The sequence below is a fragment of the Spinacia oleracea genome, chromosome 3, assembly GCF_020520425.1.
Source record: "Spinacia oleracea cultivar Varoflay chromosome 3, BTI_SOV_V1, whole genome shotgun sequence".
NCBI lineage: Eukaryota > Viridiplantae > Streptophyta > Magnoliopsida > Caryophyllales > Amaranthaceae > Spinacia > Spinacia oleracea.
Window position 1 is genome coordinate 2,055,503 of NC_079489.1, and position 26,602 is coordinate 2,082,104.

General features: G+C 35.1%; 4 protein-coding genes and 1 long non-coding RNA gene across 5 annotated transcripts; 4 read left to right on the plus strand and 1 right to left on the minus strand.

Moving 5' to 3' along the window:
- Window positions 1–336: 336 nt before the first annotated feature.
- Window positions 337–6,320, plus strand: LOC110782475 (oxygen-dependent coproporphyrinogen-III oxidase, chloroplastic). Its single transcript, XM_021986648.2, has 8 exons — window positions 337–1,014; window positions 1,132–1,207; window positions 3,242–3,336; window positions 3,887–3,970; window positions 4,521–4,608; window positions 4,723–4,847; window positions 4,933–5,031; window positions 5,968–6,320. The coding sequence occupies exons 1-8, from the start codon at window positions 484–486 to the stop codon at window positions 6,034–6,036; spliced, it is 1,167 nt and encodes a 388-aa protein (XP_021842340.2). The 5' UTR covers window positions 337–483; the 3' UTR covers window positions 6,037–6,320.
- Window positions 6,321–9,573: 3,253 nt separating this feature from the next.
- Window positions 9,574–17,420, plus strand: LOC110782476 (probable methyltransferase PMT15). Its single transcript, XM_021986649.2, has 6 exons — window positions 9,574–10,503; window positions 13,033–13,243; window positions 13,982–14,279; window positions 15,871–16,263; window positions 16,661–16,738; window positions 16,948–17,420. Exons 1-6 carry the CDS (start codon window positions 9,796–9,798, stop codon window positions 17,195–17,197), a joined length of 1,938 nt encoding a protein of 645 aa, XP_021842341.2. The 5' UTR covers window positions 9,574–9,795; the 3' UTR covers window positions 17,198–17,420.
- Window positions 17,421–19,978: 2,558 nt separating this feature from the next.
- LOC130469255 (uncharacterized) lies at window positions 19,979–21,356 on the minus strand. Its single transcript, XR_008929679.1, has 2 exons — window positions 21,044–21,356; window positions 19,979–20,358 (listed from the first exon to the last, which is right to left on the minus strand). It is a non-coding gene; the product is annotated as an uncharacterized lncRNA (long non-coding RNA).
- A 503-nt stretch (window positions 21,357–21,859) lies between these two features.
- Window positions 21,860–22,626, plus strand: LOC110782478 (protein MEN-8-like). Its single transcript, XM_021986651.2, has 2 exons — window positions 21,860–22,218; window positions 22,403–22,626. The coding sequence occupies exons 1-2, from the start codon at window positions 21,945–21,947 to the stop codon at window positions 22,408–22,410; spliced, it is 282 nt and encodes a 93-aa protein (XP_021842343.1). The 5' UTR covers window positions 21,860–21,944; the 3' UTR covers window positions 22,411–22,626.
- A 1,034-nt stretch (window positions 22,627–23,660) lies between these two features.
- Window positions 23,661–26,571, plus strand: LOC110782477 (uncharacterized). Its single transcript, XM_021986650.2, has 3 exons — window positions 23,661–23,804; window positions 24,192–24,754; window positions 26,163–26,571. The coding sequence occupies exons 2-3, from the start codon at window positions 24,224–24,226 to the stop codon at window positions 26,313–26,315; spliced, it is 684 nt and encodes a 227-aa protein (XP_021842342.1). The 5' UTR covers window positions 23,661–23,804; window positions 24,192–24,223; the 3' UTR covers window positions 26,316–26,571.
- The last annotated feature ends 31 nt before the right edge of the window (window positions 26,572–26,602 follow it).

Sequence of the window (26,602 nt, forward strand, 5' to 3'; positions counted from 1 at the left end):
GGATGAACACATACGGGTTGCGGTATCATGTCTTCAAAATGAGTCATCAAATGCTTAACATTGTGATACACACTCACGTAACATGTGACATGGCAACCCGTCTGTAATCGAGTTAAAATTTTCACCCCGAGTCTAGGATGGACACAAACGGGTTGCCGTATCAGGTCTTCAAAACGAGTCATCAAATGCTTAACATTATGATACACACTCATTAAGAAGTGACACGACAACCTTTCTGTAATCGGGTCACAAATTTTTACCCGGATGTAGAATGGACACCGATAAAGACTTGGACTTTGTTTATTGGTACCAATCATGGGCTTATGTTGGGCCCCAAAAACATCATCCGAAAAAACATCAACCCACAGCTTTTGAACCGCTAATCTCTCACTTTCTTTCCCCTATCTCATTTTCTCCCCAATCTCCGGCAACAATCTGCTCCCTCAACCACCGTCTCACGGCGGCGAGACGGTGTTTTCAGCAATGTCAACATCCATAATCTCCACCGCACTCTCTCTCCCCACAAAAACCCACCTCCAATCTCAACAACCCCAACAATTCACCACCCTTAAACCCTCAATTCCCCTCTCCACTTTCACCCCCAAACCCCTTTCTCTCTCCTCCCGCAAATTCTCGCCTCTCTCCGCCATGGCAATCGAGAAAGAAACCCCGGAAACAGAGGCCCCACCCACATTCCTCCGTGACGGGTCCACATCATCCGATACTGTCCGAGGAAGGTTCGAGAAGATGATTCGAGAAACACAAGATAGGGTTTGCGAGGCGATTGAGGCTGCCGACGGTGGTGCGAAGTTTAAGGAGGATGTTTGGTCGCGACCTGGTGGTGGTGGTGGGATTAGTAGAGTTTTGCAAGACGGTGCCGTTTTTGAGAAAGCTGGTGTAAATGTTTCGGTTGTTTATGGTGTTATGCCACCTGATGCTTATCGCGCTGCTAAAGGTGGTGGTGGGGACCACAAACCTGGTCCAATCCCTTTCTTTGCTGCTGGTGTTAGCTCGGTAATTTGATTTTTCCCCTTTTTTTTTTTGGGGAAATTACGAGGATACAATCTCAATTTTGTGGATGAGGTTACTAATTTTAGTAGGATTTGATTTTTGTTTTGTTTGATTTGAAAGGTTTTGCACCCGAAGAATCCATTTGCTCCAACATTACACTTCAATTATCGGTACTTTGAGACTGAGGCTCCTGAAGGTATAGACTAATTTTGATCCAATTTTGTTGATATTGATTGAAGTGTAGCATTTTTGTTAAGACTGACTAAGTTATGCTTATTAATTTAGCTTGTTATAAATGTGGCGATTATAGTAAGCTTTGGCATGAATCCAAAAGTGTTCCATTGTACCAATTCGATACCTATAATTAATTAGGTAATGCTGGTATGAATCCTTGTTGTAATATCATTGTGGCATCACTATAAGGTAATAGATGATAATGATGGGATTTGACCATTGAATTTGTGTTTTGAGCCATGTCTAGATTAGTTGAGGTAGTGAAGAACATGAGGACATAGCATAAAACGGATCATATCACTCAAAGACGTTTGCTAATTAGTCGCCTACTACCATCATTATTAAATGAGTCAGAATGTTAGGCATTTAGGAAGGAATGAAGGATCATATTAAAGAAGTTGAGTGTAGCATAGACGCATGGTTTGAGATGGATGAGCTGAAACACCTTAAGGGATGATATTTGAAATGAAGATATTCGGTGTATGGTTGGAATTGCAGATACTAAGAATCTAACAAGGGAGAATTGGCTAAGTTGGTTCTACCATGTGCGATAGCGAGTAGTTGCACCAATGATTGGGAGAAATGTGATCTAGGTGAATATTTCACTAGATAGGACTCACAGAAGTGAATAGAGGAAAAAGATCTTTGTGGACGACTATAGGAGATAAGCGACCACATCCTTTTGGGATTAAGACTTTGGTGTTTTTCATTGATGTAGGGGTCTTTGTAATATTTACGGCCTTCATAAGGCCTTTTGGTAAAAAGGCGGAGCATTATGGGCCTTATGGTTGACTTCGGGAGCTAAATTCTGATTTTTTGGGTCAAGGAAAGGTTTCGTGTGGCAGCATTTAAAGGTAGTATGATGGTTCTTTGATGAATGGATAATTGGTGGCTGTTTTCCTTTAGTGTGAAATACTGCTGATTAGTTCAATTCGTGTTGATGTCCGCTTTCAACTTTTTGTAGCACTTTTGGTGTGGATGAGTGCTTTACGATTTGGGAGGTTTTTATTGATGCTCAAGTGTATGAGGGAGCGTGTTTTTATGCTCCAAAGGAAGCATCTTTAGCACCAACTTCATTCATATCAAATTGTTATAAAGGGAAGGGAAATCTTCTAGTGTCTAGGAATTTTTTTCCATGTTGAATATTTCACTGTAATGAGTTTCCTCTTGTTCTAGCCTTCTAGGTGTATATCAAAATGGCATTATGAAGTTCCTAACTTCCTACTCCGAATATCCATTGGTGTTTTCTCCTCTCCATGCTAATGAAATGATCTCTTATTCTCTTAATCATCTATAAAAAAGAAAAACACCAGGGATACCAGACAACTTATGGTAGTATTTAATTATGGAGTTGATGTTTTATGGTTGTTAACTTGAAATGGTTCGTTGCACTTAAATTTGTTGTATCTTCTAGGCAGACAGAGAAAGGGAAAGGGAAAGGGAGCTGTAGACCTCAATGATGGTGTATCTCTCTTGATTTAAATGAAAATTGCAAGTAAAGATTTTCATTTATTTCTTTCTCACTCCCTTGCTGGGCCACAAGTGGGTATCGCTCAATTAAATTGTCTTCACATATTACCAATTATGCTTTTGTTCGTAAAGGTTATGGTGGTGTTGCTTCTATTCTGTTGCATGAATTTTAAGTTCCAATAATCTTTCCTCTGGCTTTTGCAAAGTGTAATATGACCTAGATACACTGTGTATCACTAACCGAAGCTAGAAATTGATTTATAAGTTGTCTGTTGGTAGAAATTGATGTATAACTTGTCTGTTGTTGGTAAACGTTTTAGTCTTTTGTGGTTTATTTTAGGCTGATATCTTTGTGGCATGAGGTAGATTTTATGGTAGGATTTCTTCGAGAGTATTCTCTGTTGTGAAAATGTTCAAAAGAAATCCAAGGATAGAGCAGAAAAGTATGCTCTTAGAAGCTTGTTGTAAAGCTTTGTTATGCTTGACACCTTGCAATGTCTAATCATATGAGGTTTTGAATGCACAGATGCTCCTGGAGCACCTCGGCAATGGTGGTTTGGTGGTGGTACTGACTATACTCCTGCCTACATTTTTGAGGAAGATGTTAAGCACTTCCATCAGGTATTTGCCCCAGCTTTAAGTAAATCACAAGGGTTGGCATTCTCTTAATCTATGATGTGAAACTGGTGTTTACATTGCAACTTATGCTGATCTAAGAGCTTGACAATAAATAAGAGAATAAATCATTTAACGCCTGAAGGATATTAAGTAGACTATGAATTCCACATTAACAAAGTATTTTATGAAGAGTGTATAACTTGAATCTGGTCTTCATTCTTATCCTGCATTTCTGAATCATTCATTTCAAAGTCCCACGCGACTTCCCTTTTTCTTCTTGAGAAAATTGACTGAACACTTGGTGTTTTCTCATTTTTTTGTTGGTTAATTAATCAAGTCTTTGTTAGCTGATAGCTGAACTCCGTTATCTGTGCTTAACAGAATGACATTATTTGCTTGCTGCTTATTGAGTCGACATGAAATGTTTCTTTACTAGGATTCTTTGCTAAAAGATTTTAAGTTGTGGAGATGTTGATATCTTTTGATGCATTGTAATGATACAAGGGATTCAACCTCACAATCACATTACACTTATATATGGCTCACTTTGTAGGTCCAAAAAGACGCTTGTGATAAATTTGATCCTAGCTTCTACCCACGTTTCAAGAAATGGTGTGACGATTATTTCTACATCAAGGTGTGTTTCTTATAGCATTTCATCATATTCAATGCTACCGTTTGCTGTCTATTCTTCTTGCGTGCACGTGCCCATCTTATTCTTCTAATTATTTTCCAGTTTCCATAGCTTTGTTTAGTTGAATTGAGATTTATTGAATCCGAACCTTCTGAAAATTTCAAGCATTTGATATACAGGAGAATTTCGGATTTTCGGTTGTCTTGACAATTTACTGATGACCTGATGTGTCATGCTCTAATGGGCCTATGGCCTATATCCATGTCTGACACATATACGATCTAGTATATATTTATATGGATCAAGGTTCTTGTATGATCTTCCAAATTCAATTATAAATACTTCGAATTTAGAAAAGCTTGATCTGTTTGTCTTAGATATCTCTAACGAGTCTGACAATCTCTTAAGTATCCTAGTAATTTAAGGAGTACATTCTTAAATATTTGAATTGTACAATTTCCTTGTAGATAGTTTTTATTTCCACTTCATATGCTATTTAGCCAGTTGTTACACTTCTACATAAATAGAATTTTAAATTAGCATTTTTCAACAGCACCGAGATGAGCGAAGAGGGCTCGGTGGAATCTTCTTTGACGATCTAAATGACTATGACCAAGAGATGCTTCTTTCTTTCGCCACTGGTATTTTTCAACAAACAACCCTCTCATTATCTATTACTTAATTATTATAGTTCTGTTCATGCTTCCCTGGCCTGTTTGACCTCTTCTGTGATGCTTATACCCTCAAATTTGCAGAATGTGCAAGCTCTGTGATACCTGCATATCTTCCCATCATAGAGAAAAGGAAAGATACACCTTTCACTGAAAAACACAAGGAATGGCAGCAGTTGAGACGGGGACGTTATGTAGAGTTTAATCTGGTATGAAAATAATGTTGAAAGCTTGAAATTTATTTCAAATTCCTTTGAACTTGGCTCATTGTTGTATTCTTTGACGGGTTTATAGGTTTACGATAGAGGCACTACATTTGGACTGAAAACCGGTGGTCGGATAGAGAGCATTCTGGTCTCTCTTCCCTTGACTGCTCGCTGGGAATACGATCAAGTAAGTCTTCTTCTCATAGCCTTGTGAATTTAGGGGTGGCAATTCGGGTAAATGGGTCAGGTTCGGGTTTAGTTTCGAGTCAATTTTGGGCTGTGTCAAAAAGTATCAGAAATGTTGTAAAACTTAATTCGGGCCGATTTCAGGTCATTCGGGTTCGGTTGTGGGTCAGGTCAGGGATTGCAAGCCCTACTTGTGATTCTTGTACCGACTAGAGACTAAATAATTACCCCCCTCCACCCGTGGTCGCAGCTCAAAGTTAACATTTGAGAAAAATGAGTCGGTTGTTCTCAGTGAAGGAAGTAGAAAGTTACTTCCTCTGTTCTTATTTAGTTGACATAGTTTGACTTTAACACTATTCATACACTTTCCTTTAACCTAATTTATTATCGTTGCGTAAGGTAAAATATAGTCACCTGAGATCCTGATCCTATTAGATTCATCTTGATAAGCGTAAGGTAAAATATAGTCATCTGAGATCCTGATCCTATTAGATTCATCTTGATAAATACTTTCAAAACATCAACTTTTTATAATTTTTTCTTTTACATAATTTAAGGATATCAATGGTAAAAGTAATGTGCATTGGCAAACGTGACTAAAGAAATCCCTCAACTAAATAAGAACAGGAACAGAGGAAGTACGTGTTGAACCTTTTTTATAAACGTTAAACTTTGAGCTAAGACGAAGAGGGTAATTAGCAACGAGAACTTACACATTGCTATTCATTGCTCGTATTACCCTTTCATATACGAAGAGGGTAATTAGCAACGAGAACTTAAACATTGCTATTTATTACTCGTATTACCCTTTCATAAGACGAAGAGGGTAATTAGCAACGAGAACTTACACATTGCTATTTATTACTACTCGTATTACCCTTTCATGGTAAAACCCACTTATATTTTCTGTATCTGGTCATACTTGGTGTGTTTGCAGAAACCAGAAGAGGGCAGTGAAGAGTGGAAATTGCTGGATGCTTGTATCAACCCTAAAGAATGGTTATGATTTGTGACTCTGCCCTTTTGTAGAACCCACCGGCCCGGCCCGACGACTTTTTTCGACCTCCTCCGCCTCCCCGAGTTCCTTGAGTAGACTGCTTGAAGATGTAACGAAAATCCCGAGTTCTTTCTTGTTCATAAGCTAGTGATTTACCCCTTTTTAGAGGGTGTGTTCATCTGTTCAATTGTAGATTAATTATGTTTTATCATCTTGTGCAATTGTAGATGTAATAACCTGCAAATAAATGTAATCTGGTTATAAAATGTAAGAACTTCCCGGTTTCCACGCAAGCACTAGTGTTGTTGACCACTGAGAGCCTGGTCTAGGTTGTTCAGGCTTTGACCCGTGCCATCCCTTGCTAGGTTCGCCGTTTTCCAAGAACGGTGGCTCGGTTTGGGATGAGCTAGAGGTAGACCTGATCAAATTGCGGGCCCTGTCCAGGTTCAGGTTGAGCCACGGCTTAAATATTCTGCCCACTAGGTCGGGCCAAACTTTGTGCCGAGATTTTTTACCTGCTATTTCAGGCCCAAAATAGGTGTTGTTCGGGCCATTTGGGTCGCGCCAAATTGGTAACGGAAATAGCATACCTTGCTACATTAGCCGTTCTCCAAAGACGGTGGCTCGGTTTGGGATGTGCTAGAATTTTTGAAAGTTTCAGCCCAGCCCGACACGTAACAAGTGGGTTGGCCTGTTTAAGCCCATGGCACATGGGATAGTTACGAAGTACGACCCAGTTTGGCCCACATCCATCTTCAGCAACAAGCATAGTGAAATGTTTGAGCCTGGATCTAGTGTGGTCGTCTCTGGCCGAGCATACGACACGCTATGACCCATCTTTAGCAACAAGCGTAGTGAAATGTTTGAGCCCGGATCTAGTGTGGTCGTCTCTGGCCGAGCATACGACACGCTATGACCTATCCTTTAAAAGGCGCAAGGGGTTCGTAGTTTGGGTTTATTGCCCTAGACCAAGTACATGAGAGTCAAACCAGGGTCAAGCCCTTTGATGAGTGAGAAAAACAAAGACAAATATGAAGGGAAAAAAAACAAAGAGTGCCTATAGGATATAGAAATGTTATCCTGGCAGAAATTAGGGAGAGATGCAAGGTCAAGACTTACAAAGACAAATAAAGTAGGCACCTTGCCAACCATTACTCTTTTGATTTTTGTGGAAAGTGCCACAAAGGCAGTGATGTAGATAGAATTCGATTCTGGATTAAGTCAAATGTCTTAGCATGGTCAAGTAGTCGATACGTGTAGAATAGGGTCTTTAGTAGGATGGATATTGAGATTTGTTTGCAATGCATGTTCTTTAACCGTTATATTCCGTTATGGACTAGGCTTAACTCATTTGGTCGGTCTAGTCTAGTCAAGTGATGTGGCATGAATGCATGGTTAGCCCTGAATGATAGAGGTTGATAACGACACCTCAGATTAGAAACAGTGCTTACAAAGTTACGAGTTGTTACTCGGACTCGGATACCAGCGTCGAATATGAGTATGTGTCCAAGTGTCCGACTCAACTAAATTTTGAGAACTTTCCACGATTTTAGACCAAGATGAAGTGACGAATGTTCATATCTATATCTGAGTGGGTAGGATTCAACACAAGTACTTGAGGTAAATGAAAAGTGTGTGAGTTGACTTATGAGTTAAGAGATTAAGCTTGAAAGTTATATTATGACGAGTATTGTTGCCGTTATTTAGCAAAGTGTTCGTCGTTGATGAGTCAAGTCAACGAAGTTCTAAAATGGAGTAGTTAACTTCACTTACTTAATTAGTTCACATGGCTCGGTATCCTAATTTTCTAATTATAGAAATGGACCCCATTTATAGCCTCTTGTCCTTCCTACTTATCAAGGTATCATCAACTTTCATTTTCACAATCCACAAATCCTTGCACCATCAAATCCTCATCCTATATTCAACAAAAAAAATCTTGGTAGCGAGTATCGTGTACATGTGTTTATAGTCAATATCTTACATTTATACCAGTAACGATTACCTTCTTGACAACCCATACATACTCATATCGACGCAATTGGAATCTTGCAATTGCTTAAATGAACTATGTACCGGTGGCGGAGGGAGGGAGTTTAAGTTGGATCACGTATGGTTAATGGACCATGAAGAAAAAATATCACCTTAAATTTCATTCATTTTTTAAAAAATATACTAATTTTCACATCAAACGTAAATGTTATTGTTGTACATGCAATTAATTGACACTAAACAAAATTTACCCTAATGGTAAACTTTGGATTTTATAACTTTTAGGACGTGAGATCAAATCTTATTATGAGGCGAAGATTCCCTTATTCTTTCCCCCACCATCAAGGTGATTGTCGCACTCACTCTACTACAATTTGACCTACAAGAATAAACGGTCAAATCTTTTGAGAAACGGTCCTTTAAAAACCTATTGTTAAATAAGTACGCATTAGTATTAAAATAAAATAAACATTTTATAGGCTAAATGCATAGTGGTACCAAACATTTATAGGATAAATAAATATATTCATATTTATTAATACGTCAATTAAATGTTAATTAAATCTTTTTCTAGGTATAGTATCCCTAATTCCCTATGATAAATAACCAATCAATTAGTTTAGTCATCTAGAAAAGCTAAAAAGGGCTATCTAGTTAAATTGAACCATTTAAGCATTTTTTTGGGTCCAAACTATGCGCTCCCTTAACTACTCTGACCTCCTTAATACTCCACCTTATATTTTTAACTCTTTGTTTCTGATTGATAACACTAACTGAAATATAGATGAAGTTGATAGTTAGCTGAAATTGAAAAAAAGTAGTAGCTGAAACTAATAAGTTACCTGAATGAATAACTCATTTGGTAGAACTAATTATTAAAGGATCGGAGTCGGACATTTTTAAAATAAATTATTTTAAATAATATAACTAGATAGTGTACATGAAATTTTGTTTACCTTAAATTGAGATGAAAATTGCCCCTTAAATATTGTTTCATTGCAATTGGGTCGAAGTTTATATATTTTCCTTAATCTATAAGAAATAATATAACTACATAAGGTATTGTTAGATTTGGTTCGACATAAGTATATAGAATTTGAAATATCAACTTTTTAGTATGTTTTAACGTATGTAGAATTAGATATATTTATGTTTTAGGAATCGGGGTGTGTAAGTCGTTTCTTGGAGACAATGGTAAATCAGATGGATCAATTTTTAACTACTCTTACCTCCTTAATACTTCACTTATAAATCTTCGTCTCTGTTTGGAAACACTAACTGGAATATAGTTGAAGCTGAAAAGTAAGCTAAAATCGAAATGGTAATAGTTGAACTAAAAATCACAGTAGTTGTAGTAAGGTGCTGAAACTGACAAAATACCTTATGTTATGAGAAATTATCATCTTTACATTTTAAATTGTGTTTTAATGGCCGTAAAATGTCAAATGGACCAACCTTTAAGGAAACGAAAGAATATCGATAATTTTTCTTTGTGAAACTTTTCCCATTTAAAGCAATATATCAACCTTCCTTGACACCCATGAATTGAAAACACACGTCCATTATTATGAAGTATGTACTCTTCTCCATTTTCCAATAATTCAACTAAATTCAAAGTAAAATACAACCAATAATAATAATAATTTCCTTAATGAATTCTCACCCACATACCAAAATAAACAATCTCAATTTTCAACACACCCTTTCACCAATATAAATACTAAACTCTCATAAAAAAACTAGAGGGATAAACTTTAACAAAATTAACACAAAATCATGGGAGGTTTAGACTCACCACCATACAACCCAACCTCAAAACCTTCCTCTTATTCATCTTCCTCATATTGGAATCGAACAATAAAAAACACAAACAAACACAACATACTCACTTTAATCTTCATCTCTTTCCTATGCTCTTTCTTCTACCTCCTCGCTGTATGGCAGAACCGCAGTAGCGGTCCTGCCATCACAACAACCGCTACCTGCACCGCTACCTTAAACACCACCACAAACCTGGGCCCGTTAGACTTCGTGGCCCATCACACGGCGGACCATGAATCGAGCCCGGGTTCGGGCTCACACCGGGTGTACCCGCCGTGCGACGTCACGTACAGTGAGTACACCCCGTGTGAGTACAAAAGGAGGGCAGTCAAGTTTACAAGGGATAGGCTCATATATAGGGAAAGACACTGTCCAAAGAAATGGGAGCTCTTAAAGTGTCGGGTACCCGCCCCGTACGGGTACAAAAGCCCGTTTAAGTGGCCCGTTAGTAGGGATTATGTATGGTATGATAATGTACCACATAAACATTTAACGGTCGAGAAAGCGGTTCAGAATTGGATCCGGTTTGAAGGGGACCGGTTTAAATTCCCTGGGGGAGGGACCATGTTTCCCAATGGTGCAGACGCATATATTGATGATATTGGAAAGTTGATTAATCTTAATGATGGGTCTATTAGGACTGCCATTGATACTGGTTGTGGGGTAAGTCAATTTATTTTTGTTTTTTTAAAATTAATTAATTTTGTTGGAAAGCTTGTGTATTTTTGTGTCTCGTTCGGTACCATTATCAGTTTACAGTTTTTTTCATTTTTGTGTTTTGAAAGTAGAGTAAGGAGTATGAACTAAAAAATAGTCACACCTATATTAAACCTGATCAATTATAGCTCAGTCAATTGACCCGACCTGACAAAAATATGGGTTTGGACAACTTTAAATACACATTTTTAGACTAAAGACCGAGCCTGATCTGAAAACCCGTTTTGGACCAAAAAACCCGCACAAAATTTATGGGTATATACAAGAGTTTTTGTGTTAAAATCATGCTTTGTCCAAAATTTAATCACCTCTCACTATGTTAATCAGGTTGATTTTGAAATCCGAAGACAAAAAACGATGCAAACGTCCTTATTTTTTTGGAATTTCCTTCTATTTTTTTTCGTGGTATATGATTGGGTAATACTACGTACTCCATACATTGTCAACTTGTCATCGATACGAACTTTAAATAAAGATTGTACCACGTAAGTTGTAACTTTGTGAGTGTGCAACTTTCATTCCTTTGTCGTAATTGTGTAGTGTGCTAGGAATAGTCAGAAATAGGGATGTATCATTTAATGGACTATGCGAGTTCATATATGGCCGAGTCGGGCCGGGTTATCTTAACGATTAACTTGCATATTGTGATTTTTGATATTAAGTTTTATTATAGATTAACATAATGATATCTTTCATTAAAGAAAACAAAAAGAGAAATCAATTGTAATGATTCTAGTGTAGTTGTATAGCTATTATGGTAACAAATAAATAGATTAAGCACAATATCATACGTAGCACTATACATATCTTTGTATATCGTATATGTAGTATGAAATTATCATTATGTATCATATATGATATTAATTACTAGTTTAGGGTATGCAACGCACAGTTACTACTAAATTAATTTATTATAATAATACAACATAGTGTGAATTGAGTACAATTACTATGTAATATTATTTTAATTAACATTTATACATACCATGTATTATATTATTAACGATAGATTAACATTTGAAGACCATATATTCACACTTACCATGTATGAATATATGGACTTCTAATGGAGTACGTGAGTTCATATATGGTCGGGTCGGCATGGGGCTGGGCCGGGTGATCTTAACGATTAACTTGCATATATATTGTGATATTTGAAATTAAGTTTGATATAATGATATCTTTCATTAAGGAAAACAAAAAGAGAAATCAATTATAATGATTTTAGTGTAGTATGTATTTGGCACTATATCAAACCTATAAATATACATATCTTTGTTGTATGTAGTATCATTATGTATCGTATATGATACGAATTTTCATATCTTATGATATGTAATTTAATTGGTATGGAATCCTTGTGCTAGTAGGTCACAACTAGGGCCGAACTCGTTCCATGTCTCCATCGACTGTAAAATGTTTGGGAGTGGCATAAATGTAAATCTATTTAACTAGACTGATGACTAACATATAAAATACTCATTAGTTAGGCTAGACTAGGTAATGGTTTAGTAGGGTACTTCTTCTTACAAAATAAAAACAAAAATATAATGTATTCCGTATTTCAATAGTTATTTTTAGTGAATGAATGATTAAACGCAAATTTTTCAATTTTCACCAATGTCTTTTTCCAAAATCATATCAAGTTATAGCCCACGACCCCGGGTTTCAAAATACGGTCATTTAAGAGTATCTCCAATGGTTATATATAGAGATTAGCTTGTAATTTTTATAAACCTTCTAGCTACTAGCCAATCATTTGAGTACATATATGAGCAATTAGTCAACTTAAGCAAATTAGCTCTACAAAGCTTGGGAAAAAAAAACGGAAAAGAAATTGGTTATTTTATAAGCATCTGAATTGAATAATAAAAATAAACATTGTTAAAAAATTCAAGCAACTTGCTAACCATTAGAGCAAAATACACATGAAAAAATAATAGCTTGAAAAATCTGACATGGCAAATGAAAGAAATTTATCAATTTGCTTACCATTAAAGATGCTCTAATTACTCTATGTGCACAATAAAAATAATAGCTTAAAAATCTTACATGGCAAATGAAAGCAACTTACCAATTTGCTTACCAATAAGGATGCTCTAATTACTCTATGTGCAAAATAAAAATAATAGCTTGAAAATCTGACATGGCAAATGAAATCAACTTACCAATTTGCTTACCATTAAAGATGCTCTAATTACTCTATATGCACAATAAAAATAATAGCTTAAAAATCTTACATGGCAAATGAAAGCAACTTGCCAATTTGCTTACCATTAAAGATGCTCTAATTACTCTATGTGCACAATGAAAATAATAGTTTGAAAATCTTACATGGCAAATAAAAGCAACTTAGCAATTTGCTTACCATTAAAGATGCTCTAATTACTCTGTGTGCACAATAAGTTTATTATTTTGGTTAACTCGAGTTATGTTATTTTGTTGTTGAATAAATATGAAATGACTTTTAATTAGGTAGCAAGTTGGGGAGCATACTTGTTATCAAGGGACATATTGGCAATGTCCTTCGCACCAAGGGACACTCATGAAGCACAAGTTCAATTTGCCTTAGAACGTGGTGTTCCTGCTTTGATTGGTGTTATTGCTTCAAAGAGACTACCTTATCCATCAAGGGCTTTTGATATGGCTCATTGTTCTCGTTGCCTTATTCCATGGGACCAATATGGTAATTTCCACACTCCAACATTTTTGGACTAGAAAAAATTCTAATATACTTCCTATGTTTCTATATAAGTGCAACAGTTTGACTGATACACGTGACATGCACAATTTTGACCATTAAAATCTTATTTAGTATTCTATAGTTGAATTTATAAAATTTTGATATTATGAAAATATATATTGCAAGAGACCTGGTTATTGGACAAGGTTAGTAGACCAATGAGTAAAGAGTTTGGTCAATGTAAAAGGGTTTTCATTGGACAAAGACTTTAGTGGACAGAGCTTTTATTGGACATGATCGATATAGGGCTAGAACATTAGTCCACTAATTTAGTAAAAAAAGAAAATAGATAACGTAAAAGTAAACATATGAGTAGATTAGTATATATTTACATGAAATGTTTATTGACTCCCTTTTACATCTCTTTTTCTTGTTAGTTTATTGACTTGTCGAGCCATTGATCAGACTCGCTTTGGCCCTTTAACAATGACCCTCTAATAACACGGTCTGTAACAACCCTAACCCGACCGCTAACTAGGTCCCATTGTAACTAATCCAAAAACATATATTATACAACAACAATTTATTTTTATGAATTGTTAAAAAATCAAGCTAAAATTAACATTTGGATAGTGTTGCACTTATTTAGAAACAGAGGGTACTTATTTAGAAATAGAGAGAGTTGAGAATTGTATAATGAAGAATAACGTTTTTATTGGTTTGTTATTAAAATTGGAACAGATGGAGTATATTTGACGGAAGTCGATAGAGTACTTCGACCCGGAGGGTATTGGATCCTATCGGGCCCGCCCATCAATTGGAAGAAGTATTGGAAAGGGTGGGAGAGGACTAAAGAAGACTTGAATGCAGAGCAAACTAGGATTGAAAATGTTGCCAAAACCCTTTGTTGGAAGAAATTGATAGAAAAGGGTGACATTGCTATTTGGCAAAAGCCAATCAATCACAAGAATTGCAAACGGGCCAAGAAAGTCAATTCCATCCGACCCTTTTGCCCTAATCCAGATCCTGATCGGGCATGGTTAGTTTTTCTGTCCCTCCTAAATAGCTATTAGCTAACATTGGTTGTATGTAAAACTAGGGATGATAATGGTTCGGATTCGAATCGGGTAGATTGAGCTTCACCCGCATCCATCCAACATTCGCTTAACCCATCACCCACATCCATCAGTCCTCACAAATAGAAGGTACACCCGATTGTATGTAACTCTACATACAACCGGGGTAAAAAACACATTTTTACTATTTAAAAGCACATTTTACTGTTTAAAAGCAAATACTTTTTTTTCATAAAAGTTCTTGTTATTTTAATGATCGTGTTGTTCTTAACAATATGTGTTCTTTTTAAAAGAGGTGTGTTTTTTGTCTGTAAAATGTGCTTTTAGTCGGTAAATATGTGTTTTTAAGCGGTAAAAATGTAAATTTTGAAGGATTAAAAATACAAAATGACCCGATTGCATGTAGAGATACATGCATCCGGGTGTACCTTCTACCGATTGATCAATCCTTCACCCGATGATCAAATCAGTGGATCGGGTGACTAGTGGATGTTTTGTATTAAAAAAAAAATCATATCAACTCTAACCTATGGTAATTTTCAACAAAAAAGAAATTATTGTATACTTCCTATAAAAATGGTTTAAAAAAATAATCTGCAACAAGAATTAAATATATTTTTCTTGAATATTTATTATCTTTATTAGAATTTTGGATGAGAAATATAATAAACGGATGGATGGATGGTCAACAGATAGAGTGATGCATCATCCAAATCCGGCCTGATCCGTCACCCCCATCTCACCTGTTTAATTCGAATATTCATCCATTTGATAATTGCGAGTGAATTGGGGGTAAATGAATATCCATTTAATATCGTCATCCAATCTATTACGTACATATAACTGATTTTATAATATAAACTAGTGTGTAGCCCGGGCGATGCCCCGGTTGCTACATTCAATACTTAAAATTTTAGATTTTTCTTGAGCTCAATATTTGACTAAAATACATGTATTTCATAAAGTGAAAACATCCATGAAGTTTGTCAATTACAAAGACACACTACGTCATTTATCATACTAAGTAATTTTTCAATTAGATCTTTTTCCCATTTGTATAATTTGTTTTCTAGTGGAACTAAATTCTTCAAATTATTAAACACCAAATTATATATATAAAAAATTTATGTCAACATGTTTTTCTTGTTTTAATGCTATAATTATTATTACTTTTTTCAAAATAGTCCAAAGAAAATAAAATGTCATGTAAAAATTTAGTTGTGTTTAGACTTATGTTAACATTTATTTATAAATTAATGTGAATAAATAAACAACAATTAGTGGTTGGTTAAGATGGTAATGAAACTTATCATCTACACATGAGGTCTTGTGTTCGAATCTCATTGCATTAGTTTCGGTTGTCTATGACATGGCATAACACTCGGTGAGTGAATGATATAGCATAAAGGGGAGAGTACTATGTGCCACATATACATTTTCCACAACGTCTTTTAATATATTATATAGATTGTCGGATTTTGTTACCCTAAGATTTAGTGTCGTATTAACAAGAATATATTTATTATATCCAACTACTCCGTAATTATTTTCTAGGTACACAAACTTGGAAACATGTCACACCCCTTTACCAGAAGTCTCAAAGGATGAGGACTTTGCAGGAGGGCAATTAGCAAAATGGCCAAAAAGACTAAATGCAATCCCGCCAAGAATTTACCGCGGGTCAGTAAAAGGAGTTACCGCGAAAATTTACCAAGAAGACATAAAATTATGGACGAGGAGAGTTTCTTACTATAAGACGGTGAATAACCAGCTAGGGCAGCCGGGAAGGTACCGGAACCTTCTAGACATGAACGCGTATTTGGGTGGTTTTGCCGGGGCTTTGGTGGATGATCCGGTTTGGGTCATGAATGTGGTTCCGGTTGAAGCAAAGGTTAATACTCTTGGTGTGATTTATGAAAGGGGGTTAATTGGTACTTACCAAAGTTGGTAAGTCTAAAATAAGACGTTATATTTTGTATTCCGTATTGTTGTTTTGATGAATAAATGTAGTGGGCCGGGTCGGTTGGGCTCTATGTTGAGCCCATACATCTTTGGGCCCAAATAGGCCGATTCACACAAGCCCCTTGATTTTATGTCGGGTGGGGCCCACATGTCATCGTGTCAGGCTGGACCTTCGTGCTTAAGCCTAATTACCCTCAGTTAATGTGTTTTGTTGTGTCGGGACATGTCGAACCGAGCTTGTCATGCTTTTCCAAAAAAAATACGACCCCACCACATCCTACTCGTGCTCGTGTTGCGCCTCAAACCGACCTGACCCAGTGACATCTTACGTAGTACTTATTATGAACTAACTAAAAATAAATCATGTAATATTTTTCTGTAGGTGTGAAGCAATGTCCACTTATCCAAGGACTTACGATCTCCTTCACGCAAATTTGATTTTTACACTCTATGAGAATAGGTATGTTATTCCCAATTTTCGAGTTTGGTCATGAGTCAAGACAAAAATTATCCTTTTTTCCCTACTTATGTGAACGTTTTATTTTATGTAAGCTCTGATACCATATTAAATTGTGTAAATTAATAATATTCAATTCGGAGTCTATTCTCCATCATCGGCCCAAGATTAACTCTAACTCGTCTCAATATACCTCTCTCTATGTGGTGCAGATGCGAGATGGAAGATATATTGTTAGAGATGGACAGGATACTGAGGCCGGAAGGGAGCGTAATTTTTCGAGACGACGTAGATATTTTGGTAAAGATAAAGAAGATAACCGATGCATTGCAATGGGATAGCCAAATTATAGACCATGAAGATGGGCCTCTTGAAAGGGAGAAACTTCTATTTGTTGTCAAAACTTATTGGACTTCCCCTCCCATCACTACTAATGAACAAGACACCAATACTTCTCCTTAATTAGCTTCTTATTTTTATTATTGCCCTAATGATTTTTATTATTGCTATCCTGACGATGTCTTGAAATTAATTTACGAAATTAGTAGTCATATAATTACTGAGTCAATGTTATGATTAGGCGTTAGACACTTAGACCTAAGTAAATCCGATTTTGCGTAGTCACATATGAACAATTCCCGTGCCTTCAAATTTCTCCAAAAATGGATATGTATGTATGACTATTTTGAGTGTTTAAAGGCTTTGTTCTCTCCATCTTGTTCGATCAGACTAAAAAAACTAGAATAGATCAGAGCAGATCAGAAAAGAAAAGATAAAAAAATTGACAGAAAAATATTTAGACAATTTCGAATCAGGCCAAATCAGAAACTTAAAAAAGCAGATCAGAAACGTAGACTTATTGCCGATTTTGTTTTGGAAAAACAATTTTGATGTCAATGAGTTGTTTTGACGTGTTTTTAAGACCAATTAGTAAACCATGATGATGGGCCCCTTATAATTCTTGATAATGTGTAGAAAAATCTATGACTGATTATGTGACTCGGATAATACAAAGTAGAGGAATGCTACATCGCTGGTGGACAGCGACAAAAAGAGCCCATACCCAGGGTAAAATGGTATTTTCGCTACATGAGTTGAAAAGTCAAACAAATTACTAAATATTGGCAATATGACAGCAATTAATACAACAATGACAGTATTTTAATACAACAATGACAGTATTTATGTAAACGATGATAATACTTATATAACATTTGTATACATATTTTTATCTATTCATTTAATATGCAACACTTTTATCCATTTATTTAAGTGATCCCTTTACTTTTTCTATTTCATTACACTTGTATACATAATTTTCTTTTTTGGGTGATTGTGGCAGTATTTTAATACAACAATGACAGTATATATATAACAATGACAATACTTATATTACCGATGACAGTATATAAGAAGTTAGCAATACTTGTACACATGTATTTAAGTGTGGGCTATCTTTCCAATTTTTTTTTTTTTTAGGGTGGATATGGGTCCTTTTTATCGCTGGTAGACAGCGATGTAGCATGCCTCTACAAAGTATACTATGACTGATTAAGAGAAGTACCAAGTGCAATTCTCTATAATATATCAATGTGAGATATCTAGCTAGAATATTCTAGAAAATTAGTAACAACTATAAATACATACTTGTTGTATGATAATGTGGCGTGTGTGAAAGATATTATCTCATATAAGCTCACTTTTGCTCTCCATGACCATCAAATTAGACCGAAAAAATATTAATAATTGTCAAAGTTTTTTTATCTTTTACCAATGTAAGATTAAGAAAAAAAATTGATGGACGATTAGCAATGGTGAAAATTTGGGTGTTAAAAATTCAGACAAAATAAACCGAATACTTCGAAAAGTTAAATATTTGTTTGACAACCTTGTAAACCTTGTACAAAAGGGTTTATGTATTTATCAGTGAGATGATTTTTTTACACTAAGAAACTCGAATCTATTATATTGTTATTTGACTTGTGTATCTATTATTCAAACTCACATAACGTTCTTGTGAAATTCATTTATATTACATGAAAGACGAACAACCAAACCTATTCAATTTATCGAATTGGAAAGTTTTCTTTATACATCCGTACGTATTTTATCACAATTGTTACATACTCACACTATTACAATATTTAACAAATGTGACGACTAACAAAGGGCTAATGCGACGACACTACTGAAACCGTCATAATAGATATGTCTGATGCAACACACTAACGCGACGGTCCTTTCCGTTGTATTATAATTAGTGGACCGTCATAATAGATTGTTTGTAAATCGTGGTATAATATCATAATTTCTCCCGAGTTCTCTATTCGGCGTCATTCTTGTGGTCGTTATGTCTCCCTGTTGCTTGAAGGCCCATTCCATGGTGATAGTATAGAGTATTTATTGACTGAGCTACAACAATCCACCAAGATCAACCCGTTAGGTGATCTTAATGTGGACAACCATTTTACAATCAGGATAAAACTCAAGTTAGATTACCCACTTAAGGACTTGCAATTGGTAAATGAATGCAAGGGTTTGATTTGCTTGAAGACTTTTAGGTACTTGAGCCCTTTCATAATATGCAATATTCTAACAGACCAACATGGGGTGGTCAAACAGTCTGAAAGGATTTTTGTCAAGTGGTAAGCTCTGCATTGGGTTATAATGGTGCTTCAAAGCAATATAAGGTACTCAGACTTCTTAGTTCTAACATTAGGAAGAGTCTTGTTGCTGAAGTAGTGACCTCAGGGATGAATACAACAGAGTGGAGGCATGTTGGTGATTCACCCCTGTCAAAGCTAAGTAGAGTATTTCTCAATGATGCTATCTATGGTTTTTCTTGTGAGAGCAACCGTATATGGTGTTTTAACTTTGGGTCAGATTTTTTTACCCAAGTTAATGTATTCAACGACATGATTGGACAAAGAATCACACGATTAAACATATTTGAGTCTAAACTCCATTGCATAATTAATAATACTCCGTAAACAAATTTAATTTCATCCGTACGTCAGCACAAATTTAACCATTAATTTTAGTTGGTTATTAACTATTTTAATTACTCGGTTAATATATGTAGTGATGACTTACTCCATGCATTCATATATCATGATTCTTGATTTTATCCTTCAACATGCTTCATCCTTATAGATCCTACCATTATTCCACGTAACCGTTATTCCAATTTTCGAGAGTAAGATCCTATTCTTTTCGATTATTACATACTCTAATTTCATAGCATTTAACGTAAGATACTACCCATCAATTCTTTTTCTTATTGTTATTATTCATAAATCCTATGAGATACAAATTAACCTTAAGAATAAGAAAAACAATTTCCAATGACTCTGCTGAATATCTCAAAACAAGGAAAAAAAAACTCTTGTCCGCAAATTTGGTTTCTGCTCAAAGAAGGAATAAAAAAAACTCTTGTCCACAAATTTGGTTTCTACTCAAAAGAAGGAATAAAAAAAAAATCATGTCCGCAAATTTGGTTTCTGCTCAAAGAAGGAATAAGAAAAACTCTTTCTCCTTTCTCCTAATGTCTGAAATTGCATGTCTGACACGTCCATTGTATCAGGATCTAACGTACTTGAATTTGAAGAATACCTGTCGCCTCTCTGAAAAAAATCTCAGTCAGAGGAAACCACACACATTGAAAAATGGATACTAAATGCAGGTGTTATTTTACAAATCAGCAACCTCATTCACAAATTAAAAATCAACGCAAACATCAATGAGTAAAGAATTAAAAGTGTACAACACAGAGATTTAAATAGGTTATTAAACGAGTCTGATATATGCAGCCTTAGGGCTTTGCAAAAACTAGCAAAATCAACCATCTAATGCTTATTTTGTATTTTCAAAAGAATATAATGAAATGACTGACAATAATTATTACGTAATTGGTAACATAATTAACGAATATAAATCATTTTTTTTTCATTAAAAATATTTTTTATTTATAGATTATTGTTTACGAGTAATTAATAATATTCGGTAAACAAATTTAACAAGACAGAAACAGAACAAATTAGAACTAAACAAGAATTGAGTCAAATCACCAAACCCCACTAATCACATCTAATCAAAGAATCAAATAATCAGAAAATTCAATAGGTGAACATATTAATGGAAAAATGATAAAACCCCATGAATTATTCACATATTGACTGGGATATTAAACTTCACTTACTAACATAATCAAGAAATCACAAATTAATTATTGTTACTATTTTTCATTATTTACGACACTAAAGATTGAATTGAGTTCCCATCAAAAAAAATATTGAATTGAGCCTTTACCTTGTAATTTGCTAGTTTGCGGCAGATAATTGCTGAATGGTAGTGATGATCGAATGCACAATATACTAAATTATTCAGGAAATTGTTTGGTTTTTTTTTTCAACGTAGCAAAAACTTTGATTTTTTTTTTGCTGAAAATAAATGGGATGGTTTTACAAAAAGGGGAAAATAAAATAGAGAGAAGTCAGACAACTTTTATAAAAAAGAAAAATATAAAATCAAAAGGGCTTACTATTTACCGCCCTATAGTACTCAAAACCGCCACATTTATTTACCCATATACCCTCCTTTATTTATCCCCTCATTTATTTACTCAAAGGCAGCAACACCGGCCACCACCTCATGCAACGATGTTGCTGCCTTTGAGTAAATAAATGAGGGGATAAATAAAGGAGGGTATATGGGTAAATAAATGTGGCGGTTTTGAGTAATATAGGAGGGTACATGATAAACTGATGTGTTGAACAATAAGTTATGTCAGAATGAGGTTTTATCATGCTCATTCTTAAATGGGTTGATCGTTGGGTTGGACCGTTGGGCTTTGCCCCATTTATTAATCCGTATAATTTTTAGCTCAATATAAGCTAAGATTGCAATTTGAATTGATTTTTTCTTGCTACAACTTCTACGAAGTATCATCTAAAGCTCATTCTACATTTCAATTCACACAAATACACTGACGAAGAAGCATTCTATTCGAACTAGTGCAATTTTGATGACCTATTAATTAGATAATTCATGCAAAACATCACACATCCTTTTTCCACATAAAATACTCCATTTTCCCACATTATATAAATCAACCCTTCGGAAAATTCAATTCAACTCAATTCAAAGCAAACATATATCACAAAACAATCAAATCAAATCAAAACAAATTCATACAAATAATTCATAAGATATGGCAAACATTAACATGAAGTCAATTTTGGCTATACTCGTAATTGTACTAGTGGTCCAAATGAACGGCTCAGTGGCTCAAGAAAACACTTGTGCCGCCGAGCTAGGTGGGTTGAACCAATGTGCACCTTTTGTGGTCCCCGGTGCCGCCAACACAATGCCGAACTCTGATTGTTGTGCCGCCCTCGGGGCCGTGACACACGACTGCCTTTGCAACACCCTTAGGGTTGCTAGTCGTCTCCCCGCCTCTTGCAACCTTCCCGTCCTCAATTGTAGTACGTACTTTAATTTACCCTTATACCCTTTCCTCAATTTTTCATACTTTATATATTAACATGGTACGATATATGTGAACCTACGTGGCTACGTGATCACCACGTACGTAGGGTCGCATATGGTCAAGACATATTAACTTTTTTTTTTTTTTTTACTAATTTCATGGTTAAAATTTAATTGCAGGTAACTGAGCTGGAGAAGTGCTGATCAAGAAATAAAGTTTGAAGCTTTTGCAATTTTCCCTTTATTTTTTCTTTCCACTGTTTTAAAATGAGCCCATACCAAAACTATTGGGCCATTTGGTATGCAAGTATGTACGAAAAGAGTGAGAGATAAAGGCACAAATTATAAAGTGTGCAATTATTACTGAATAAATAAAAATCATACTACTACTCCGTTTATGAGAATTCGTCACTTTATACTTCCTCCGTTTTTTTGCATTTGATTTTTGATGCATTTTTTTGGTCACTGGCTCGTATTAGATCCCCGAGATAACGCGTTAATGAAAATTCATTTCGTATTATTATCGATTAAAGATCATAATTTGTACTATACAAAAAGTTAAATTTTATGTGGTTCAAAAAAAAATATATATATACTTATGAGTTATGAGTTATTAATAACTGATCATTTTCCTCAAAAATGAAAAAAAATACTGATTAACATTTAGCAGTAAACAAAGCCCATGAACACCTTTTTGTTCATTATCATATATTGGGCCTCAAAAGTCCAAGTGAATGCAAATCTAAGTTAGCCTCCTTAAGTCCTTAGCCCTTACATTAAAATAACACTATGATTTATGCACCAAAAAATAGCATTATGATTTATCAAGGTTTAATTTTTGACAATAAACATTCAACTTATTGTTTGGTTGATAAAAACGAGGGAGGTCACACTTTTCAGTTGCTTACCTAGAGTTTCCTAGGTAAGTGAAACTTTCTACCGAAATTTCACTTCCTATGTTTAACCAAACAATATCACCCACTTCCTAAGAAATGATTACATGGGGAAAAACTTCTTCATAGAAAGTTCTACTTCTTAGGGTCAACCAAACGACCCATAAGAACACACGTGTAACCAATATTCTATACAGATGTTCAATAGCCGGCTTAAAAAAGGTTTCTAAAACACGTTATGTGAGAATGTGAGGTAGTAAAATCATAATATTTTAGTGCGTTTTAACATTTTAACCTACCGTTCTAAATAATCTAAGTAACCATCTCATGCATGATATAATCGGTTGTAATTTACAAGGTACAATCACGGCTATTTTCTTCTTCTTTTTATTTGCCTAAGAAACAATAATAACCTAATAATTATATTTATTGGGCAAAAACCATCAATTAATCTTTATGTAATTATGTAGAAGAATTCTGTAGTAACTATTAAGAGGTTTAGTTGGGCCAATCGTTAATGGTTGATATTTGGGCCGAAGCCCAAAATAAACCATTACCCAATTACCCTTTTCTTCATTTTCGGTCTTTAATGGTAGCAAAGCTCCAAATTAGAAAGAGAGGGAGAAACTGAAGCAGAAGTTCATCGAAATTCCAAAATTGCGCCATTTTCAATCTAAATTTCACTAACGGTAAGCATTTTCTCTTTCAAATTTCCTCATTTCGTTTTCTCTTTCAATTTAATACTCCTTATTCAAGTATTTGATTGTGAAATTATTGGGGGAAAAAGCTCAATCGTAATAAACTTTGTTTGTTTTCCTTTCAATTATGCAATTAGTCTCCTGGGTTACCTATGTTATAAATTTATAATTGGTCTTCTGGGGTGTTTATATTATGATTTATAGCAATTTTGATGGTCAGATAATGTTGATTTTCTTTTATTTTTGCAATTTTGTATGCTGGGCATAGGAAATTATTCAATGTAGGTTCAGAATTCAGAATTTTGGGAAACTTATGATGAATTGGTTTATTTATTTATATGATGAATTATTTGACCAATAAGTTTGTGGATGTAACAGGAATATGAATTTGTGAATTGTTTTGAAGAAAAATGGAGAAAAATCAAAAACCACCACCAATCTTTTGCTTGAAATTGCCATGGGATAATACCAGTAACCAACACCAGAAAAACCCTAGTCCAAGTCCTTGCGATTTCGATACACCATGGCTCATCAAATCTTTACAAACCCTAGGAACCCTTTCTTTCAATTTCATCAATTCAATCTCAAAAAACACTTCCAACAACAACAACAACAACTCCCCACTTCAAAACTTCCAATTCAATTTCGCCGTTTTTTCGCAGAAGAGTAAAATTAACCATGAAAATAGTTTGAATTTGAAGGAGAAGCAACCAGTGGGGAAGGGTTTAACTTTAACCCCAGAAGAACAGGCGGAATCCGAGCAAAGAGCTTTTGCAATGGCATTGGCTAGTGGGAAAGAAGCAACAGTTCTTGAGTTTTATTCTCCAAAGTGTAGACTTTGCAATTCGCTTCTTGGGTTTGTGATGGACGTTGAGAATCGTAATTCTGATTGGCTTAGCATTGTTATGGCTGATGCTGAGAACGAGAAATGGCTACCTGAGGTATCATCAGTTTTTCCATATTGGGTAGTCATTTAGTTTGTTATTTTGAGGGATGTTTAAGCTTTAATTTGTTTCAAATTTTATGATATTATTGTGTTGTGCATATTCCAGATTCAAATATGAGTACACATTATGTTCCTTGAATTGTGCTTGTGATAAGCATATAGGTTTAGTGTAAACATTTATCCCTGCATTGTAGGAGTAAACTTCAAGTATTAAGAGGGAGTATATTTGGATTAGGTACATTTCATAATGAACAAAGTATGGAGGTGTAGTATTTTGAAACTTTAGATTTTGGTAGTTCTTCATTTCGAATCATCTAGTGTGGGAGAAAGGTGCTATACTAGTATTCGCACATAAATGATTCTATTTTGAACTTAAATCGATTGTGGGATTTGCTAGACTTTCCTCCCTGCAAAATTAAGCTGGTAATGTCTCAGAAGTCAGAACTTACAGAGTTTCGTACAGTACTATCTATACTCCTGTATAGTGCAAGAAAGGAAGTTCTCACTCTTCTATGTTAAACAGTTTGGGATGGAAGTTCCAGACAGTCAAACATACTATTCCTGAATGTTTCGTCTGAATACCAGTAAATGAATTAGATCACAGTCACAGTCACAGTCACAGTCAATATCCTCGATTTCTCAGTTTCATAAATAGCATATTTTTCCATATAACTCTGAATGAGAGAATTAGCGGAATGGTCTAATTTGGTATCTGATGTAGCTTATCTTGTCTCCTGTGTGTTTGTCCTGTCTTTTAATGAGCAATCCTTCTGATGTGCACAAAATTTGCTGAAGTCATAATGAAACACTATCTCAAAGATAAAGGGAGGAATGTTACGTTGTTTCACTGATTCTTTAAGTTTCTGAGATAGCATGGCTGGATACAAATTACTACCTACTGTTAGAGTGTTAGAGGGGATATGATGCTGCAGTCCAGTGTTACATAATTCTCTAATCTCCATGCGAATCGCAATCCGAAAAGAGCGAATTATGGTCGGTTTTCGCCTATTTTTTGTCCCATTTTGGGCGAACCGCCAATTGAAAAGGCGAATTATATAGCGAATTATGTTACACTGCTGCAGTCCCACGATGCTCTTGTAACATTCATAAAACTGTATTTGTTGTGTGTGCTATGTGTTTACACTAGTAATCTCGCTGCTCATAATATCCGGCTCTCTACGTGTTGCACTAGAATGACTAGATAAATCTGATTTTATATTTAGTACCTCTATACTAATTCGAACAGATGATTTTTGGTTTTCAGTTGCTATTAAACACACAGAATTTGCTTAAGCGTTATGTTTAAGAAGTGTCGTCTATAAATTGCTTGTTTTATTTGAACATATACAAGATTCTAATTAGTGATCAGTTTCTCTTAATCTTGGCGTTCACTGTTGGTGCAGCTTCTTCACTATGACATAAAGTACGTTCCCTGTTTCGTTATCTTGGACAAGCACGGCAAGGCATTGGCTAAGACCGGTGTTCCCAGCAGTCGGCTACATGTAGTTGCAGGCATTTCCCATCTTCTGAAATTGAAACATCCTCCACAGAATTGAATACGAGACTTATATAATATGCTCAAACACTGTATACTTGATATTCATTTCTCATTACTCATGTCCTCAACATTATAAACTGGTGGTAAATTCATCTTAGTGATCCTGTTCAGTTTTTCGTATAGTGTAATTTAGTAAATATATTTGCTTTAATTTCAAAGCATCAGAGATTACAATTCTAAGAGTGTGTTTGAAAGAGTGGAACTTTCGTCTCATACTGTTCAATTACAGATATAAAACTACCTTTCATGCAAAATGTTAAGTATGAGTTTTGAGACATTTCCATC

Excerpts from the sequence above, each read along its gene's own strand:
- LOC110782475 (XM_021986648.2), top strand. The coding sequence starts at position 484 with ATGTCAACATCCATAATCTCCACCGCACTCTCTCTCCCCACAAAAACC. Across the intron at positions 1,208-3,241 it reads TGAGACTGAGGCTCCTGAAG|ATGCTCCTGGAGCACCTCGG; the intron begins GTATAGACTAAT and ends TTGAATGCACAG. Across the intron at positions 4,609-4,722 it reads GCTTCTTTCTTTCGCCACTG|AATGTGCAAGCTCTGTGATA; the intron begins GTATTTTTCAAC and ends TCAAATTTGCAG.
- LOC110782476 (XM_021986649.2), top strand. The coding sequence starts at position 9,796 with ATGGGAGGTTTAGACTCACCACCATACAACCCAACCTCAAAACCTTCC. Across the intron at positions 10,504-13,032 it reads CCATTGATACTGGTTGTGGG|GTAGCAAGTTGGGGAGCATA; the intron begins GTAAGTCAATTT and ends ACTTTTAATTAG. Across the intron at positions 16,739-16,947 it reads TTTACACTCTATGAGAATAG|ATGCGAGATGGAAGATATAT; the intron begins GTATGTTATTCC and ends TATGTGGTGCAG.
- LOC110782478 (XM_021986651.2), top strand. The coding sequence starts at position 21,945 with ATGGCAAACATTAACATGAAGTCAATTTTGGCTATACTCGTAATTGTA.
- LOC110782477 (XM_021986650.2), top strand. The coding sequence starts at position 24,224 with ATGGAGAAAAATCAAAAACCACCACCAATCTTTTGCTTGAAATTGCCA. Across the intron at positions 24,755-26,162 it reads ACGAGAAATGGCTACCTGAG|CTTCTTCACTATGACATAAA; the intron begins GTATCATCAGTT and ends CTGTTGGTGCAG.